Below are 22515 nucleotides of genomic sequence, written 5' to 3'. Positions count from 1 at the left end.
TCATTATCCCCGATACAAATCTAACCAGCTGCGCGATGTTGGAAGCAGCAGCCAGCAACTGTGTACCAGCGATAAATGACTGGTCACCCCAATATGCCAATCGCCTAGCCGATTTTCCTTGGAGAACCGGCTTGCATAACGGCTCCCACACCACATCCGGACAGAGGAGAGCGGCCATCGGCCTATCAAGCCGTGGCACGCCCTCTCTCATACCTTTGACCAACCCCGCCACCTGCGTAACTGGTACGTAGGCGGGGGTAAGTCCCATGATGTGAGACACCACCTGGCCCCGACGAACATAGGCCCCCATCGAGGGGAAAAATGGGTAGACAACGTCCACCCCTCTCACCGGGCGACGCTGCCAGAGATGACCTATGAGATCATCGGGGGCAGGAGCAGGCAATGGCTGCAGCAGCGGCACGCCGTTTGCAGCGGCAGCTACCGCCATGAGCTCGGGGAACAAAGCCCGCAGTTCCCCCTGCTGACTTTCCTCCACCGAACCCGCATCCCTCACATGCAGCAGGCTTCGACCGGTTGAGGAGCCACAGTCTGATGTGGCTGATAGCAGGGCATCCTGCCGATGAGGCCGAGGTGGTTCCCCGACATCCTCGAACAAGGCGCCCCAAGGAGACATTTCTCCCCCCTCCAGTGTTACCTGGACAGGAGGGATACTCGCCTCCACAGGGCCTTCAAACAAGAATCCGTCCGACTCTTCCATGTAATCCTCAGTTTCCATCGGGCATGCAGAGACCGACGCATCCTCGCTGGGCTCCAGCAATTCCCCAAACCCAGGCCGTTGGCGCCTGCAGGACACCATCTTGCGACGTGAACGGGCAGACGCGAAAAGTTTGCGTCGCAAATCCTCCGGAACCAAAGGAACCGGCCGCTCACGAACGGACGATTCCCCGGAACCAGAGTCGGGATCCGGCGGCACCGATGCACCGGCTCCTCGGAGAGGCAAACTACCCATCGGCTGTCTCCTGGGCTGGGCTGGTAACCATGAAAGTGGCAGCAGCCCCGCACCAGCGCGCACGACAGAGGCGGGAATGGAGAACCGCTGGTGAAGAGTGGGTCTACTCTCCGAGGTAGACATTATGACTTAGATTTTCCTTTTGAATAGTTATGAGAGAAGAAAAATATAAGCACAATGTAAACACGTCTCGACTCTCTTCAACTAGCAACACGTCAAGTGGGGATCTCTCCAAGGCACTTCCTTGTGGTGAAAGCGAAGAAGGAGGCGAGCGGGTGGCCACACACCTGCTTATGAAGGTAAGCTGATGAGGGGTGTGGTCAGACGAATATTGGGATAAAGGTACATTTGTGGAATTGTATTCAGTGCGCGTGCACAAGCGAGGTGCAGTGCGTGAGTGACGCCGAGCGAGAGCCATACGATACAGAACTGAAATATACAGTATTCACATAAGGTGCAGTATGCATAAGGTAGTGTTATTGTCCTTTTTAGGTTCCTAGTAGTTGTAGTTGGATGTCTGGCAGCAGTCCCTGCCCACTGTTGTGAAGCCTGATGGCCGCTGGTATGAAGGACTGACCGCCGGAGGTTTATTCGTCACATACATAACTAACACAAGTTTAAAGTTTCAAGTTTGTTTATTATTTATCACAATGAAATACAGGTACTTTACGATGAAATGCTTGTTTCTGTATGAGCCCCTGAGAGTGTGCTTCATACAGTAAAAGTAAGTAAGTAAAGAGGAATATTCAATATACAATATACAATACAGAGTAAAATGAGTAAACAGTGAGGTGTGTGGAGAGATCAGTGTCAAACTGATCCCAACAAATACAAACAAATCACACTACTACTGTATAATCCTAATCCCCTCGCCCTATACATCCACACCCTCATCCACCACCACACTTCCCAGGCAAGACTGATGTTAATCATCCTCACCACTATCATCTGAGTCATCATCCCATGTAGCCCTATCTTCGGTTTCCATTTGCACAGTTTTGGCATTGACAAAGATCTGTACATGGCAGTTTTGCAGACACACATGAACATCTTCCTGTCTCAAATTGTCCTTGTTTGCAACCTTAGTGGACTACCTGCAACACACTATCAGAGGCCGGATTTGTAGTCATCCGTCATAGTCACTGTTAACTCCCCATCCTCGACATGCCACCCATTGCCAACAGGTAAAGGGGCACACATTATAGATTTCAATGAATGTCTCATTATAGCTGCTTGGTAATTGGCCCTTTTGCAGCATTGGTACACTGCGCCACTTGTCGGGGGCATAGAGAGTTCTGGTAAAGCCGATGCCATGCAGAATGCTTTATATCTGGCATCATTCAGCCATCATTAGCTGATGGCTGGCCTGGCCATACAGGTGGCACACATATTTGCTAAGACCATCAAAGGTAGGCTGGTCTAGGGTAATTCAGCTTTCCCCCTCCTCCCACACTGCAACATCCTGATGTGCAATATCCACAGTGCAATACCCACCCACTACCGTCTGACACTGTGATTGTTATTTTTGTATTGCTATTCTGTATATTGTTGTTATTTTGTATATTGTACATGACTAACATTGTCTTATTGTATAGCATTTAATGTTTCTGTATAGGATTTTATGTTTCTCTTTTATTACTTGTGATTTTATTACTGCACCTTAGGTTTGAGTCCCAAATCTCGTTGTATGCAAATATAATGACAATAAAGTACAATTTAATCTAATCAGGGTCCCCCATTCTCAATTCATCATGACATTTATGACATACACGACATACAGATATACAAATACGGTATATATCATGACATTTATGACACAAATCGATCTCTAAACAATTAAGCCACCGTTCAACGCAGTTCAAGTTTCAAGTTTCTTTAATAGTTGTCATACAGAAGTACAGAATACTTTCATACAAAATGCTTCTTACTGTTACGCTCCAGAGACTGTGCTAGACAAGATAGTATCAAATAACATAGTATAGCATGTAATTTAGAAGAAGAAAATGAGGTCACAGTGTTCGGTATAGAGATAGTTTCTATATCTATCCCACGTGTCTGTGTAAAATCTTGTACACGTTCTTTCTGAACGGACGTGAGATGCATATAACATTGTTTAGAAAATTATGATTGCGCAAAATGGGCTATTTTGTCAATGGAGAACTTTTAGTTCCTAAATCTACACCAATCGAACTTTCACCCAGAGTGAAAATTGTGTAATTCACCGAGGTGGGAACGGGATGAAACGATACAGCCTTCACCATACAGCCTACTACTCCTTTTTCAAACAGGGTAAACTAGGATTTTTATTATCTTTTGTATATGTCAAATTAACAGATATATTTTAGTTTTTATACTTGTTCGGAAAAAAAATCTTTCATTCATTCATTCATTCATTCATTCATTCATTCATTCATTCATTCATTCATTCATTCATTCATTCATTCATCTTTATTTCAACTAGAAAAATCATTGAGGCCAATAGGGTTGGGTACCGTTCACATTTGAACCGATACCGGTACCCGTTCCTACCTAGAATTCGGTATCGGTACCCAACGGTACTTAACTCTCTCTGTAATAACAACACATTTAATTTCAGTTGTAAAAAAAAACAAGACCAAACTTCTCAATTTCAACATTTAGTTATTTATTGTTGTAACACACCACACAAAATAAATCGCATGATCATGTATTATGTTTTTAAATGTTTAAATATCAACATTATCTGGCCATCCTCAGTAAATACTATCAAACTCCTCTGACCTCGTCTGGTCTTTCCCAAGAGACGGGACAGTAATATATATATATTTGTGGAAAAGGCTCCCTCTTGTCTAATATATTATATTCTTATACTAAACATGTGAAGGTACCGAAATTTGGTACAGATCAATCTAGCAGGAATTGGTACTCGGTAGTACTGATGTAATTCGGTTGGTACCCTTAAAAGTACAGAGTTTGGTACCCAACCCTAGGGCACTTTCAACTTTCACTTTCATTTGTAATGATATTGAGCATACAAACATAATAAATACAATAGACCGGCCCTCATTTATCAACAATTCTTAGAAAGTGTTCTATTTTCGTTCTTAAAGGATAACTCCACTTTTTTTTTTAAATTAGCTTATTTAACATCTTCCCTGGAGTTAGACAAGAAGATGCATACCTTTTTTGTCTCTGTGCGTGCATTTTAGCTTTGGGAATAGACGCTCCGTTAGCATAGCTTAGCTTCATCACTGGAAGTGGGGGAGGACAGTAGCCTTACAGTGCCTTACAGTGTATTGCAAGGTCTGACATTGACCAAACTTGATATGCATGACCTTGGTGGGCTCTAGGTCAACTCCTGAAAAGGGGGTCAATGTCAGACCTTGCAATCAAAAGTTAGGGGCGCACTGAAATTATGGCAAGGGTTATTAGCCCCCTAACTTTTGATTGCAAAGTCTGACATTGACCCCCTTTTCAGGAGTTGACCTAGAGCCCACCAAGGTCATGCATATCAAGTTTGGTCAATGTCAGACCTTGCAATACACTGTAAGGCACTGTAAGGCTACTGTCCTCCCCCACTTCCAGTGATGAAGCTAAGCTATGCTAACGGAGCGTCTATTCCCAAAGCTAAAATGCACGCACAGAGACAAAAAAGGTATGCATCTTCTTGTCTAACTCCAGGGAAGATGTTAAATAAGCTAATTTAAAAAAAAAGTGGAGTTATCCTTTAAGCACAGAATTTAGAATCTGTGTACGTACAGAAAAATCGGGATTTATCACACGTGCGTACACGGGTCGTACGCAGGGGTGCAGTCGTAATATCAGAACTGCCTGGACGCCACGTGCACGCTCGCTCCCACGCGCACGCTCGCTCCCGCGCGCACGCGCATACATGTTCCCTCGCGTGTGCACAGACCAGCTCAAGCAAACCCCCCACAGGGCTTGTATTTTGGTCTTGCACTTCTCTTTCTTTGTTATGCTATGCAAAGACTAGGTGATAAGTGCCGGGTACTTGGCGCACGGCGCGACAGTAGAGTGAAAGTTGTGAACGCATTTTTGTGTGCTCGCGCGTGCACATTCGTGCACGCACTTCTGCTCAGCGAACTGCTAGGACGGCGTGGTACCGAGTGGTACCACCACTGCATCACTGGTCGTACGCACACTCCGTGTTGATAAATACCATTTGTTCTTACCGTCAATGCTCGTGCATGATTATCCATATATGGTAATGAAACACCCCCATGGGATGTGAAATAATGGACTAACCCGAGCAAACTCTGAGAAACTTCATGAGCGAGATTGTTCACGGAGGTCTAAGCAACTAATTCAACGCGCTGTCAAACCAAGAAGACACAACGCGTGTTAACGTATGGGATAAATAGGCGACAGGCTGGCGGACTTGTACACGGTGATGTCAGATATCAATGACTCCCTAAGACCATTGCTGCAATTCTGCCTGGACAGCTCAAAATACTAATAAAGACCATTGACCACTGTTTGGCGTTGGTGTGTCATTATAACCATGCTTGAATATGAATGCCTTTATTCGTTTCGTTCGATTGGCTACCGGGTATAATATGATTTGTAGAGGCATACAATCTATTTTGTTGTCGGTATTGGTAGCCTTATAAATGAGATATAATAGCAGCCATAGCCTACATTATGCAACAGTAACTTGCGCATATATAATAACACATGGCACAGCCCTGCGAAGCCTGCATACAGTAAACTAACTTGATCGTTAATCTAGCTGTTGTATTTTTACGCTTATGAAAACATTAAATAATATGTATAGGCTATAGGCCGTAATTTTGCCTTAATAGCCTATATTCTCAAATGGCATTTAATGGCTATCTCCTCGCTGACTGACCAGTATACCTTATATCATATCATATTCCTATATGTCTCCAAGGAATCGTGGGGCTCTGGGGAATAAAGGTTGGGAACCCCTGCTATTATAGCCTATCCTTTATAATGTTATAGGCTATTTTATTTACAGTTTACTCTATCAGCCTACCCAGCATGTAATACGTTCTTTGTTAGAACTCAACTCGTTATTATTTTGCACATAGATTGCAGAAATACGGGAACGTTTTGATTATATTTAAAAGGCTTTGACATTGTAAAAAGAAATAAGTGGAATTTCAAGTTGTAAGCAGAATACAAGTCATATCACCCACATGATATATGCTACCTGTATCATGTATGTGTTTCATTCATTTAAGACACATTTATTGCAAGGGTTTTGTAATACACATAAACTCAACAAATAACCTCTGTTCTCGTTGCAATGCGTTTTTAATTCTTTCTTATACAGTAGGAAGGGGGAAGAACACTATATCGTGGGTGTTCATATGACTTGTATTCTGCTTACAGCTTCGAAATTCCACTTATTTTGTTTAACAATGGCAAAGCCTTTTAAATATAATCAAAACGTTCCCGTATTTCTGCAATCTATGCGCAAAATAATAACGAGTTGAGTTACGTGGAGTGCAGTCAGTACACCCCGTAGTATTCGGATAACGCTATATATAAACCATGCTGCATTCATTCGGAAAGAAAGACCTATTCCAAATGCTATTTATAGGGTTTTGACAATAATTACACTACTGTCGCTATTTTACAATTAACTATAATGAATTACGGGGGGTCATACCGAACACGTCAGTCAAACTAATGCACAAAAGCTTATTTCCGCGTATGCAGTCTCCATATTCTACCGCTGGGCGCCAGGTACACATGGTCCGAGCTGTGTGTATATATACGCACAAAGTCAAGCACACGTTCAAATTGATAAGTCCCACACTTTGCTTAGAAATGATCGTACGCACGGGTTACGCACATATCTGTGCGTACGCACCATTGATAAATGAGGGCCCAGGGGTTCCCAAAGTTTGCAGGCCGTGACCCCCGAAATAACGGTGTCAGAGATTAATAAAATAAAAAATGTATAAAAAATAATGTATATACCGTATAATAATTTATAAATGGAAATGTATCGTTGAAACATGCAAACGTTCAAACGCACACACACTAATAAGCATTGGAGGCTTTTAACCAGGGCCGGACTGGGGAAATCATTCAGGCCAGGAAATATAGCCCCAGTCAGGTCACTTTTTAAGCAGGGGGTCTGGGGGTCCCCCACCAGGAATCTTTTTGTTACAAAGACTTCATTTCCTGCATTCTGGTGCAGGAATCTTTTAATTTGTACCCTTTAAATGCCAGTGTTTGTGATGGCATCACAAATTATTGTTAAAAAACAGGCTAGCATATGTATGATTAGCAACAACACTGATTTTGATGGATTTTCTGTTTTTTTGTAATGTCAGATTGAAAAAAATACAATCTTTTATTCAACTTCAGCCCTGATCATAACACCACATATTCATTTTATAATTCTAACCCTTTAAATGCCAGTGTGTGTGAGGCATATATTTGCAATATATCAAATGCAAAGTAGATTTTTCTGGGGGGGATTATTACAGGCTAGCATGTGTCAATGATTAGCAACAACACTGATTTTGATGGATTTTTAGTTTTTTGTAAGGGTCCCGCCTCCACCAATCACACCCTTTGTGTGTGTGTGTGTGAGAGCAAGAGAGAGAGATAGTTCTCCAACTTGTGTGAGTTGCAGTGATCTCCTGGTTGTTCCCCACCTAGGTTATCTAACTATTGCGCTGCTGCAACTAGAAGCACTGGTCTGGCCTGCTTCTAAGTTCAGTGGCCTGACTGCATAAAAAAACTACTTTTATTATTTTTTTTTAAATCATCTGGCCCCCCCCCCAGGATTAATGCAATGAAAACATATTATTTAATAAAGCGTAAAGATACAACAGCTAGATTAATGATCAAGTTAGTTTACTGTGTAGGTTTCGCAGGGCTGTGCATTGTGCTATTATATATGCGCAAGTTACTGTTGCATAATGTAGGCTATGGCTGCTATTATATGTAATTCATATAGGCTACCTAATAGTATATGATTTTTAGAGGCATCTATTTTGTTGTCGGTATTAGCCTAATACCGACAACAAAATAGATGCCTCTAAAAATCATATTATAGCCAATCGAACACAACTAATAAAGGCATTCATATTACAGCACGGTTATAATGACACCACCAACGCCAAACAGTGGTCAACGAACGGTCTTTATTAGTATTTTGAGCTGTCCAGGCAGAATTGCAGCAATGGTCTTAGGGAGCCGTTGATATCTGACATCACCGTGTACAAGTCGGCCTTTTATTTATCCCATAACACCGGTTGTGTCTTCTTGGTTCGACAGTGCCTCAGTGAACAATCTCCCGTGAAGTTTCTCAGAGTTCCGCTCGGGTCAGTCCATTATTTCACATCCCATGGGGGGTGTTTCATGACCATATATGGATAATCATGCAAGAGCATTGACGGTAGAACAAAGAGGTATTTATCAACACGGAGGAGCATAGGACCTGTGTACGCACGGTTGATAAATCCCAATATTTCTGTGCGTGCACACATTCTAAATTCTGTGCTTACGTATGAAAATAGAATACTTTCTAAGAAAAATTGATAAATGAGGGGGATTCTATTTCATAGTAGGGCTGTCAGTTGTCCCCCAAGAACATTTGGTTTTCAAATGGGATCCCCCAGGGGTCCTTGAGAGGGTCCCCAGAAGATTTCAGAATTGTAATATTTAATATTAATGCTAATAATGTCTTATTAGCACAATGAAAGAATGTATCAAAATGATTATTCTGATCATTTTAACGCTCCTGTTGTCTCCACACATACAGACACTTATGGGATTCTCAACTAAATCCTATCTAACAACAAACATCTTCTCAGGTTGGGGGTCCCTGGGACGAGATCTTCTCAGATGGGGGACCCTAGTCTGTTAAGCATAAATCTTGGTTCCTTGACATGAAAACGTTTGAGAACCACTTCCTAAGAACACCATTCGACTGAATAGGTTGAAATGAGGAACATTTTAATAAAATTTGAATGTAATGATAAAATGTATATATTATTACCACAAAACATAGGTTACAATGAACACATTCATTGTGTGTTGTATTTGTTTATTGTTTATTCTGATCCCCATTAGCTGTCACCTAGGCAAAGCAGCTATTCTTCCTGGGGTCCACATAGAACAAAACAAAAACATACATACATAAATACATTTGACCTGTATTTCCAATAATTCAACACAAGAGACAAATTAAGTAACACTTTAAAAATCCCAAATGAAAAGAGTCAAACACAAGAAAGAGAGAATAATGGGCACTTTAAAATAAAAAGTGGTGTTAAGAAATACACAAAAAAAATTGTCAGACCCAGAATGCCAGCCTACAATAGTGAATATCCCTAACTGACTAATCAAATAAAAAATCTATGACTATTAGTCGACTAAGAATTTCTTTAGTGGAGGATGATCCTGATACCTTCACACCACTATATGAGGTATGGTTGATGTTAGGGATGAGTTCTACAGTAAAACTAATGCTCTCTCTCTCTCTCTCTCTCTCTCTCTCTCTCTCTCTCTCTCTCTCTCTCTCTCTCTCTCTCTCTCTCTCTCTCTAGCTACCTGTGAAATGTGTGGTATGGTTGGAGTGAGAGATGCGTTCTACAGTAAAACGAAGAGGTTCTGCAGTGTCTCGTGTTCTAGAAGTTATTCTTCTAACTCCAAGAAGGCCAGCATCCTCGCCAGGTTACAGGTACAATATATCATGCTAGTACTACTATACCACTACTAGTATTACTACTACTACTACTACTACTACTACTACTACTACTACTACTACTACTACTACTACTACTACTACTACTACTACTACTACTACTACTACTACTACTACTACTACTACTACTACTACTACTACTACTACTACTACTACTACTACTACTACTACTACTACTACTACTACTACTACTACTACTACTACTACTACTACTACTACTACTACTACTACTACTACTACTACTGATACTATTATTATTATTATTATTATTATTATTACTACTACTACTACTACTACTACTACTACTACTACTACTACTACTACTACTACTACTACTACTACTACTACTACTACTACTACTACTACTACTACTATTATTATTATTATTATTATTATTATTATTATTATTATTATTATTATTATTATTATTATTATTATTATTATTATTATTATTATTATTATTATTATTATTATTATTATTATTATTATTATTATTATCACTACTACTACTACTACTACTACTACTACTACTACTACTACTACTACTACTACTACTACTACTACTACTACTACTACTACTGATACTATTATTATTATTACTACTACTACTACTACTACTGATACTATTATTATTATTACTACTACTACTACTACTACTACTACTACTACTACTACTACTACTACTACTGATACTATTATTATTACTACTACTACTACTACTACTACTACTACTACTACTACTACTACTACTACTACTGCTACTGCTACTATTATTATTATTACTACTACTACTGCCACTACTATTATTACTACTACTACTACTACTACTACTACTACTACTACTACTACTACTACTACTAGTACTACTACTACTGGTCTCTAACTACACACCCTCAAGACCCCTACGCTCTGCGTCTTCTGGCCGCCTCAGATCTACTCCTATCCAAGCTCCCGGAGGGTCATCAAAGAGAAGCCGCCTATTCTCAGTCCTTGCCCCACAATGGTGGAATGAACTACCCATCCCAGTTAGGACAGCCGAATCCCGTCCAATCTTTCGCCGTCGACTAAAGACTCACTTCTTCAACCATTATCTGAAATGATAAAAAAAAAAAAAAAAAAAAATCTAACCCCGACTAACCGTAATGTCATGCACTTGTCCTAATAAACTAACCTACACTGTAACACGCAACACTTTGATGAACATTGTTACTCAGCTGATAGAGTTATACCCTTCTTGCTGTCTTGTCGCACAGAACTTGTAAGTCGCTTTGGATAAAAGCGTCAGCTAAATGACTAAATGTACTACTACTACTGATACTATTATTATTATTACTACTACTACTACTACTACTACTACTACTACTACTACTACTGCCACTACTATTATTACTACTATTACTACTGATACTATTATTATTACTACTACTACTACTACTACTACTACTACTACTACTACTACTACTACTACTACTACTACTACTACTACTACTACTAGATACTATTATTATTATTATTATTATTATTATTATTATTATTATTATTATTACTACTACTACTACTACTACTACTACTACTACTACTACTACTACTACTACTGCTACTATTATTATTATTACTACTACTACTACTACTACTACTACTACTGCTACTATTATTACTACTATACTACTACTATTGTACTACTACTACTACTGCTGCTACTACTACTACTGCCACTACTATTATTACTACTATACTACTACTACTACTACTACTACTACTACTACTACTACTACTACTACTACTACTACTACTACTACTATTGTACTACTACTACTGCTGCTACTACTACTACTGCTACTACTATTATTATTATTATTACTACTACTGCTACTATTGTACTACTGCTACTATTATTATTACTACTACTACTACTACTACTACTACTACTACTACTACTACTACTACTACTACTACTACTACTACTACTGCTACTATTATTATTACTACTACTACTTACTTACTTAGGCCTTTAAATTCCCAAAGGAACATAGGCCATCGACGAAGCTCCTCCATCCTCTCCGGTCTTGTGCCCTCCGCTCCAGATCTTGCCAGGACAGCCCTTCTTTCTTCATCTCCTGTTCTGTGGTTCTTCTCCAGGTGGTTTTCGGTCTGCCTCTCTTCCTCCTGCCCTGTGGGTTCCATGTCAGCGCCCGCTTTGTGATTGATTTCTTTCTTCTGAGTGTGTGACCTATCCACTTCCACTTCCTCCTCCGGATTTGAATTTCTATTGTGTCCTGTTTGGTGAGTTCCCACAGGTTGGCGTTAGAGATGGTGTTGGGCCAGTATATTCCCAGGAGGCGTCTGAGGCACCGGTTGGTGAAGGTCTGCAGCTTGTTGAGTATAGTGGTGGTGGTTTTCCAGAATTCTGAGCCATATAGTAGAGAGGTCTTTACGTTTGAGTTGAAGATCTGTAGCTTGGTCTTGAGTGACATTTTTTTTGCCTTCCAGATAATGTTTAGCATGTTGAATGTTGTCCTTGCCTTTCCAATCCTGGCTTGGACATCGTCTTCCGTTCCCCCTTTCCACAGAAATTATGCTTCCAAGATATGTGAAGCTGTCTACATCCTCTAATGGGTTTTGTTCCATGGTTATGGGTGTGTTGTTCTTGCTGTTGATATGCATTACTTTGGTTTTGGATGAGTTTATTTTGAGCCTGAGCAGAGCAGCAGTTTCTTCCAGTTTTCCAGATTTTTCCTGCATCTGTTGATGTGTGTGAGCCAGTAGTGCCAGGTCATCAGCGAAATCCAGATCTTCTAGCTGCTCTGTCAAGCTCCATTGTATGCCGGTTATTCTGTTGCTGGTTGTTTCTTTCATCACCCAGTCTATGCAGAGGAGGAAAAGAAAGGGTGAGAGCAGGCACCCCTGCTGCACACCAGTCAGGACCTCGAAAGCTTCTGATATACATCCTTCATGGAGGACTTGGCATCTCATCTCTTGGTAGGTGTTCCTTATGATGTTGATGATCTTTTCTGGGCTCCCATAGTGGGCCATCAGTTTCCACAGCATTTCCCTATCCACACTGTCAAAGGCTTTCTCAATCTATGAAATTCACATAGACAGAAGAGTTCCATTCAATGGAATGTTCGTTGACAATCCTAAAGGTGGCGATTTGGTCTCCACAGGATCGGTTGTTCCTGAAGCCAGCCTGGTTTTCCCTCAGTTTCTCATCGACCCACTCCTGGAGCCTTTCCAGCAGGATGTGGTTGAGCACCTTCCCAGGTGTTGAAAGGAGCATTATTCCTCTGTAGTGTTTACATTCCCTGAGATCTCCTTTCTTGGGGGTTTTCACGATGTGGCCATCTTTCTAGTCAGATGGGACATTTTCTTTCTCCCAGATGGTTTGCATAAGGTGGTGGAGCATGTTGGTGGAGGTTTCAATGTCAGCCTTAAGAGCTTCTGTTGGGATCATGTCTGGTCCCTCTGCTTTCCCTCCTCTTAAGGCCTTAATGGCTTTTCTGATTTCTGTCTTGGTGGTGGGGTTGCAGTTTATCTCCAACAGATTTGGGGCTGGTGGGATATCTGCTTCCAGTTGAGGAGGCTGCCTGTTGAGCTTTTTGGTAGTTAGGTATAGGTCATTCAGGTTGTTCTTTCCCGCTGCTTCCTCTGCCTGTTGTGCTAAATCTTCAATGTATTTCTTCTTGTCTCTGCTTACACTTCTTTTCACTTCCTTGTTTGCTGCTGCATATTCTTTCTGTGCTACTGCCTAGGTGGCTCTGGTTTTACTTCCATTTACTGCCTCTTTTTTCTTCCTTCCGCTCGATCGCTTTTCTGTCTGAATCCCCGGATAGCCAGGGTTTGTTGGCTGTCTTCCTTCTCCCTACCACTTTCTCACATGTGTCTTTCCACATGGTTTTCAGACCCTTCCATATCTCCTCCACTTCATTTAGAGTTTCTATTTCTAACGCTTGATACCGGTTGTGTAGTGCCACTTTGTAGAGTTCAGATGTACCTATATCCTGAAAAGGCTGTGTGTTGAATTTGACCCTTCCTTCCCTGTGCTTCAATCATTTTAACTTCAGCTGGATCTTTGCTGTAAGGAGGGGGTGGTCAGATCTAGAAGGAGGGGGTGGTCAGATCTAGTGTTGTCAAAAATATAGAAAAATCGTTACATATTGATTCTGAATATTTAAAACGGTTTCAATACTCATTTCCCGAAATATCGATATTTAATTATTCATAATTCTTTTTTTTAAATACTTATTTTTTTTGTATAAGGAAGTTGCATTGTTCATTTCAATACCTGTAATAGTACAGTAGTCCACACACACATGTGCATTCAGTTAAGTCGGAATATGACTGTAATACAAACAGTTCAGTTTGTCAGGTACATGCAACACAGATTACAGTGTTTACATCTGTCTGCTTGAGAAAATACCATGTTCTGCAATAAAAATGATTGAAGGGAGATGAACAGTTATTTTTAAATGTGTGATCTAAAGATAAACAAAGGGTTTTAAAAGTGTTATATTTATCTTCTCTTATAGTACCAGAGAGAAGCTGAAGAGAATCAACCAGCAACAAAAGCTAATAATACAAAAATAAATAAAAGAAATCATTTTTTTTTACATTTTAAGATTGAACCTTTTCCCCCGTGGTATCGAAAAATGGTATTGAATATCGATACTTTTCAAGGTATCGTATCGAAGTTCGAAATTCCAGTATCGTGACAACACTAGTCAGATCCTGCGTCTGCTCTACTACTACTACTACTACTACTACTACTACTGCTACTATTATTATTATTACTACTACTACTACTGCTACTATTATTATTATTATTACTACTACTACTACTACTACTACTACTACTACTACTACTACTACTACTACTACTACTACTACTACTACTACTGCCACTACTATTATTACTACTACTACTATTTTACTACTACTACTGCTACTATTACTACTACTACTACTAACTGCTACGATTACTACTACTACTGCTACTGCTACTACTACTACTACTACTACTACTACTACTACTACTACTACTACTACTACTACTACTGTTATTACTACTACTGCTACGACTAGTACTATTACTAGTACTGTGTGCGCACATAATGATGTAAACCAAAAACCTCTTTAATTAAATTACAATAACAATGAATTACAATAAGAATGAACCTGTCTCATTTCCTGTACCACTGTATATAATAATAGTGGAAATACATTAGCTTGCACTTTACTGCTATGTTGCATTCTGGTAGATGCCATTTCATTGTACTCTGTACGTGTACTTGCAATGACAATAAATGTAATCTAATCTAATATTTCTGTCTGTCTTTCATTAAAAGACAATGTCTAACCTGTCTCTCTCTCACTGTCTTAAAGGGAAAGCCTCCCACCAAGAAGGCCAAGGTTCTCCAGAAGCAGCCTTTGATGGCTAAGCTAGCAGCCTACGCCCAGTACCAAGCTAACCAACAGACCAACATCAAGAAGACTAGTAGGTCCTGGGAACGGGTTTTAAATAGGGATTTTAGAGAGCGTTTCAGTGGAATGTATTTTGTGTTGCTAGGAAACCACTAAGACTGAATGATAGAATTGGGAGGGGTGATAGAGATGGTAGGGATGGTAGAGCTTATGGAGATGATGGAGATAGAGCTGATGGAGATGGTAGAGATGATGGAGAGGATAGAGATGATGGAGAGGATAGAGATGATGGAGATAATAGAGATGATAGAGATGATAGAGATGATGGAGAGGATAGAGATGATGGAGATAATGGAGATGATGGAGATGATAGAGATGATGGAGATGATAGAGATGGTGGAGATGGTAGAGATGGTAGAGATGGTAGAGATGGTAGAGATGGTGGAGATGATTGAGATGATAGAGATGGTAGAGATGATAGAGATGGTAGAGATGGTAGCCATGATGGAGATGATAGAGATGATAGAGATGGTAGAGATGATAGAGATGGTAGAGATGGTAGAGATGGTAGAGATGATGGAGATGGTAGAGATGGTAGAGATGGTAGAGATGGTAGAGATGGTAGAGATGATAGAGATGGTAGAGATGGTAGAGATGGTAGAGATGATAGAGATGGTAGAGATGATAGAGATGATAGAGATGGTAGAGATGATAGAGATGGTAGAGATGACGGAGATGGTAGAGATGATAGAGATGATAGAGATGATAGAGATGGTAGAGATGGTGGAGATGATAGAGATGGTAGAGATGGTAGAGATGATAGAGATGGTAGAGATGGTAGAGATGATAGAGATGGTAGAGATGGTAGGGATGATGGAGATGGTAGAGATGATGGAGATGGTAGAGATGGTAGAGATGGTGGAGATGATGGAGATGGTGGAGATGGTGGAGATGGTAGAGATGATAGAGATGGTAGAGATGATGGAGATGGTAGAGATGGTAGAGATGGTAGAGATGGTAGAGATGATGGAGATGGTGGAGATGGTGGAGATGGTAGAGATGATAGAGATGGTAGAGATGGTAGAGATGATGGAGATGGTAGAGATGGTAGAGATGATGGAGATGGTAGAGATGGTAGAGATGATGGAGATGGTAGAGATGGTAGAGATGATAGAGATGGTGGAGATGGTGGAGATGGTAGAGATGATAGAGATGGTAGAGATGGTAGAGATGATGGAGATGGTAGAGATGGTAGAGATGATGGAGATGGTAGAGATGGTAGAGATGGTAGAGATGATAGAGATGGTGGAGATGGTGGAGATGGTAGAGATGATAGAGATGGTAGAGATGGTAGAGATGATGGAGATGGTAGAGATGGTAGAGATGATGGAGATGGTAGAGATGATGGAGATGGTGGAGATGGTGGAGATGGTAGAGATGATAGAGATGATAGAGATGGTAGAGATGATGGAGATGGTGGAGATGATGGAGATGGTGGAGATGGTAGAGATGGTAGAGATGATGGAGATGGTAGAGATGGCAGAGATGATGGAGATGGTAGAGATGATGGAGATGGTGGAGATGGTAGAGATGATGGAGATGGTAGAGATGGTAGAGATGATGGAGATGATGGAGATGGTGGAGATGGTAGAGATGATGGAGATGGTGGAGATGGTGGAGATGGTAGAGATGATAGAGATGGTAGAGATGGTAGAGATGATGGAGATGGTAGAGATGATGGAGATGGTAGAGATGATGGAGATGGTGGAGATGGTGGAGATGGTAGAGATGATGGAGATGATGGAGATGATAGAGATGGTAGAGATGATAGAGATGATGGAGATGATAGAGATGGTGGAAATGGTAGAGATGGTAGAGATGGTGGAGATGATGGAGATGGTAGAGGAGATGGTAGAGATGGTAGAGATGGTGGAGATGGTAGAGATGGTAGAGATGGTAGAGATGATGGAGATGGTAGAGATGATGGAGATGGTAGAGATGATAGAGATGATGGAGATGATAGAGATGATGGAGATGGTAGAGATGATAGAGATGATGGAGATGGTAGAGATGATAGAGATGGTAGAGAGGATAGAGATGGTAGAGATGGTAGAGATGGTAGAGATGGTGGAGATGGTAGAGATGATGGAGATGGTAGAAATGATGGCGATGGTAGAGATGATAGAGATGGTAGAGATGATAGAGATGGTGGAGATGGTAGAGATGATAGAGATGGTAGAGATGGTAGAAATGATGAGGCTTGACATTGCTTCCCATGATGTATATGAAGAATAGAATGTCCCAAATTGTACTGATAATAATTCAACATAAAAGAAGAGCTTTGTGCTGCCTGTCACTGTGACTCCGCCCCTCATCCTTACGTAGGAGGGGCCTGTGACGGAGGATCTCAGGGCCTGTAGAGGGTGACACACACAATATTTTTTGTTTGTTGTTTGTTTGTTTGCACATTGTTGTTTGTTTCCAGTAGTTCCTGTAGAGGCGTTTGACTGGGGCCGTTACCTAGGAGACGGAGAAGTGACAGGAGCTCCAGTCAGCTGTTTCAAACATGTAGGGACAAAAGACACTCACTCACTCACTTGGTGGTGATTATTTGTTTTTGACGATAATGATATTTTTGTTGTTGATGATAATGATGATGTTGTTGTTGATGATTATGTTGTTGTTGTTGTTGTTGTTGTTGTTGTTGTTGTTGTTGTTGTTGTTGTTGTTGATGATAACTCAATCAGCGCCTAGAGGTTGCTGTTTACCGTATGGTAAGAAGGCCAGCGCTTAGAATAGGGATACATGGCAGTGTTTGCAGGGCTAAAAACTATATTAAATATTATAGCTATGGATCTAATAAACACGTAGATTGTCAGTGAGTTTCTTCCGGTCAACATGCAAAAAACAGAACGATTTTTCATACATACATTTCCATTTTATACCGTGGTGAATATGAGTATCGTTTTAGAGTGATCCTGTCTAATCCTAAGAAACTCCAGCAAAACAGTGCTTCAATGCATTTCCTTAGAAATCGTGCCATTTCTCGCCTGATTTATGAATCATTCTGAAATAAACGCTAGATTATCGGTATTATGTTTCATCATGCACGCACGAAAGGGGGGGGGGGGGGTTATATGCTTCGAGCGCCACCAACGGCTTATATTACACAGTACATTACAAACACATGCTGCGATGGTGGCGGAAAAAATCATCGGATCAACACAAGATTGGTAACATATAGTCCTTACCTCGTCTCTGATGTACTGCAAAAAGAATAATCCAATTCCTGATCGCCACTGCAAATATTGATCGCGGTCGTCTGTCCAATGTTTATCCACCAAAACACATGAATACACGGTGCTCCAGAGTCCCCAATCCGTGTGTTATAACGTTACTCATGCCCAAGAAGGAAAACCCGGACCGGACTTCTTAGATCGATGCACAGCCCAAGCCAGAGGGATTACAATGATGTGCAATACCGGCCGCAAGGCGTTAGGCGGCGGTATTGGCCGTTTGCGATCTCCGAGCCATTCCCAATGATAACATCAGGCTGGATGGATGAATAATGAATGGATATAGCGAATAAAAGAAATAACGATTAAAACCCGACTTTTCTCGTGATTGGCGCTCAACCACCGGCGAGATAACCCGACTTTTTTCGTGATTGGCGCTGAAACAGATAATGATGATGTTGTTGTTGTTGATGATTATTTTGATGATAATGATGTTGTTGTTGTTGATGATAATGATGATGTTGTGTTGTTGGTGATTTTGTTGATGTTGATGATGATAATGATGATGATGTTGTTGTTAGTAATTATGTTGTTGATGATAAGGATGATGTTGTTGTTGATGATAATGATATTGTTGTTGATGATGATGATAATGATGATGTTGATGATGATAATGATGATGTTGTTGTTGATGATAATGATGATGTTGTTGTTGATAATAATGTTGTTGTTGTTGGTGATTCTGTTGTTGTTGTTGTTGTTGTTGTTGTTGTTGTTGTTGTTGTTGATGATACTGATGATGTTGGTGATTATGTTGATGTTGCTGTTGTTGCTGATAATGATGATGTTGGTGATTATGTTGATGTTGCTGTTGTTGATGATAATGATGATGTTGTTGTTGATGATACTGATGATGTTGGTGATTATGTTGATGTTGCTGTTGATGATGATGTTGGTGATTATGTTGATGTTGCTGTTGTTGATGATGATGTTGTTGTTGATGATACTGATGATGTTGGTGATTATGTTGATGTTGCTGTTGTTGATGATAATGATGATGTTGTTGTTGATGATAATGATGATGCTGTTGTTGATGATAATGATGATGTTGTTGGTGATTATGTTGATGTTGTTGTTGATGGTGATTATGTTGTTGTTGGTGATGTTATTGTTGATGATTATGTTGATGTTGTTGTAGGTGATTATGTTGTTGTTGTTGATGGTGTTGATGTTGTTGTTGTTGGTGATTATGTTGTTGTTGTTGATGATGATGATGTTGATGTTGATGTTGTTGTTGGTGATTATGTTGTTGCTGCTGCTGCCAGGTGCCAATGAGCAGGTCGTGGGGAGACGTCAGTGAGGGGGTCAGAGTGGAGGTTCCCAACACAGACAGTGGTCTGTCTATGAAGGTCTACTGGATAGCTGGCATCATTAAACTGTCTGGTAAAACACACACACACACACACACACACACACACACACACACACACACACACACACACACACACACACACACACACACACACACACACACACACACACACACACACACACACACACACACACAGAGATAGACACAAACACATATACAGACACACACATTTGTATGCTCACAAAAAAGGTATTCACATAACACACTGTGTCACATAACACACAGACACACATAACACACATAACACACAGACACACATAACACACATAACACACAGACACACATAACACACAGACACACATAACACACAGACACACTGTCACATAACACACAGACACACTGTGTCACATAACACACAGACACACATAACATACAGACACACATAACACACAGACACACATAACACACAGACACACTGTCACATAACACACAGACACACTGTGTCACATAACACACAGACACACATAACATACAGACACACATAACACACAGACACACATAACACACAGACACACTGTGTCACATAACACACAGACACACATAACACACAGACACACTGTGTCACATAACACACAGACACACATAACACACAGACACACTGTGTCACATAACACACAGACACACATAACACACAGACACACTGTCACATAACACACAGACACACTGTCACATAACACACAGACACACTGTGTCACATAACACACAGACACACAGACACACATAACATACAGACACACATAACACACAGACACACATAACATACAGACACACATAACACACAGACACACATAACACACAGACACACATAACACACAGACACACTGTCACATAACACACAGTCACATAACACACAGACACACTGTGTCACATAACACACAGACACACTGTGTCACATAACACACAGACACACATAACACACAGACACACTGTGTCACATAACACACAGACACACTGTGTCACATAACACACAGACACACATAACATACAGACACACATAACACACAGACACACATAACACACAGACACACTGTGTCACATAACACACAGACACACATAACATACAGACACACATAACACACAGACACACATAACACACAGACACACTGTGTCACATAACACACAGACACACACTGTCACATAACACACAGACACACTGTGTCACATAACACACAGACACACATAACACACAGACACACAGTCACAAAACACACAGACACACTGTGTCACATAACACACAGACACACATAACACACAGACACACATAACACACAGACACACTGTGTCACATAACACACAGACACACCTGTGTCACATAACACACAGACACACATAACCACACAGACACACATAACACACAGACACCCTGTGTCACATAACACACAGACACACATAACACACAGACACACTGTCAGGTCATAGTCTGTACTTTGCAGTAGCTGATATTTACCGTTTTTTTTGTCTCTTAAAGTGTTTAAACTCTGTATAATGTGAATACTCCTGGCCATGCTGGCTGACAGACGCCTGCAGCCAAATAACATAAACAATATACATTCAGTCTGCTGTCGTTGATGGAAGCCAGACCTAAATGTGTTCTGGTTGCCTGAGGATAAACATAGACTATCTATAGATCTGCTACTGACAGAGTGATGACGTTGCCTAGTAGCAGTTTACCCTGCAGTACTCCTGCAGACAAGATGAGACAATATTAGATTAGAAAAGATAAAACAATATTAGATTAGACTAGATAAGACAATATTAGATTAGAAAAGATAAGACAATATTAGATTAGACAAGATAAGACAATATTAGATTAGACAAGATAAGACAATATTAGATAAGATAAGACAATATTAGATAACACAAGATAAGACAATATTACTTAAGATAAGACAATATTAGATAAGATAATATTAGATAAGATAAGAAGAACTTTATTGTTTGCGTGGGGAAATTACTTTCTTTACAGAACAGCACAGCAAGGGATAAAGGAAGCTTTTGAGGGATCTTCAAAATGGTCTTGTAGTTTTCTGCGCGTCTCCCCCCGTCTCCGACACTTGAGACCTGAGTATTTAACCACACCCCCCTCGACACTTGAGACCTGAGTATTTAACCACACACCCCTCCGACACTTGAGACCTGAGTATTTAACCACACACCCCTCCGACACTTGAGACCTGAGTATTTAACCACACACCCCTCCCACACTGGAGACCTGAGTATTTAACCACACACACCCCTCCCACACTGGAGACCTGAGTATTTAACCACACACCCCTCCCACACTGGAGACCTGAGTATTTAACCACACACCCTCCGACACTGGAGACCTGAGTATTTAACCACACACCCCTCCGACACAAATGTGGTTCTTTCTACTGCGTCGGAATAATACTGTCGGACAATCTTAACAATAATTAACACATTTGCAAGTCATATTCAGTTTTGCAAATAAGGAAACAGATAGAGAACATTTCAAAGCACTCAAAAATGGCAATATCTCTATTTCGACCTATTTCTGAATCGCGCTACGTTTTGGCTTTTCTGAAGAATCTTCTCTGCCGGCACAATCCGACCGAGACCGCGCCGGGTCACATTTGTCAATAAACCACTGAAAATGACTCAGTAGCTACTATTATTTGGTTTCAGGTTTCAAGGCCTTGCTGAGGTACGAAGGCTTCGACAGCGACCCAGACAGAGACTTCTGGTGCAACCTCTGTGTTCCTGACATCCACCCTGTAGGCTGGTGTGCTGCTGGGGGCAAACCACT

At 40.7% G+C, this 22515-nt stretch overlaps 1 protein-coding gene across 1 annotated transcript in view; it reads left to right on the top strand.

Moving 5' to 3' along the window:
- LOC311240674 (MBT domain-containing protein 1-like) overlaps window positions 1-22515 on the top strand; it is a gene marked incomplete at its 3' end in the record, with an annotated part of 71785 nt that overhangs the window by 11049 nt on the left and 38221 nt on the right. Inside the window, exons 3-7 of the mRNA XM_084329247.1 lie at window positions 9505-9638; window positions 15042-15153; window positions 17569-17648; window positions 19642-19759; window positions 22395-22515. The exon at window positions 22395-22515 is cut by the window's right edge and continues 14 nt beyond it. Coding sequence (XP_084185373.1) covers window positions 9505-9638; window positions 15042-15153; window positions 17569-17648; window positions 19642-19759; window positions 22395-22515 — 565 coding nt within the window. The remainder of the gene's footprint in view (window positions 1-9504; window positions 9639-15041; window positions 15154-17568; window positions 17649-19641; window positions 19760-22394) is intronic.

This window comes from Notolepis coatsorum (assembly GCF_963971535.1).
Source record: "Notolepis coatsorum genome assembly, chromosome: 14".
In the NCBI taxonomy this organism is placed as follows: Eukaryota; Metazoa; Chordata; class Actinopteri; order Aulopiformes; family Paralepididae; genus Notolepis; species Notolepis coatsorum.
The sequence above is the reverse complement of the archived record's forward strand: the minus strand, read 5'-3'. Positions and strand labels throughout refer to the sequence as shown.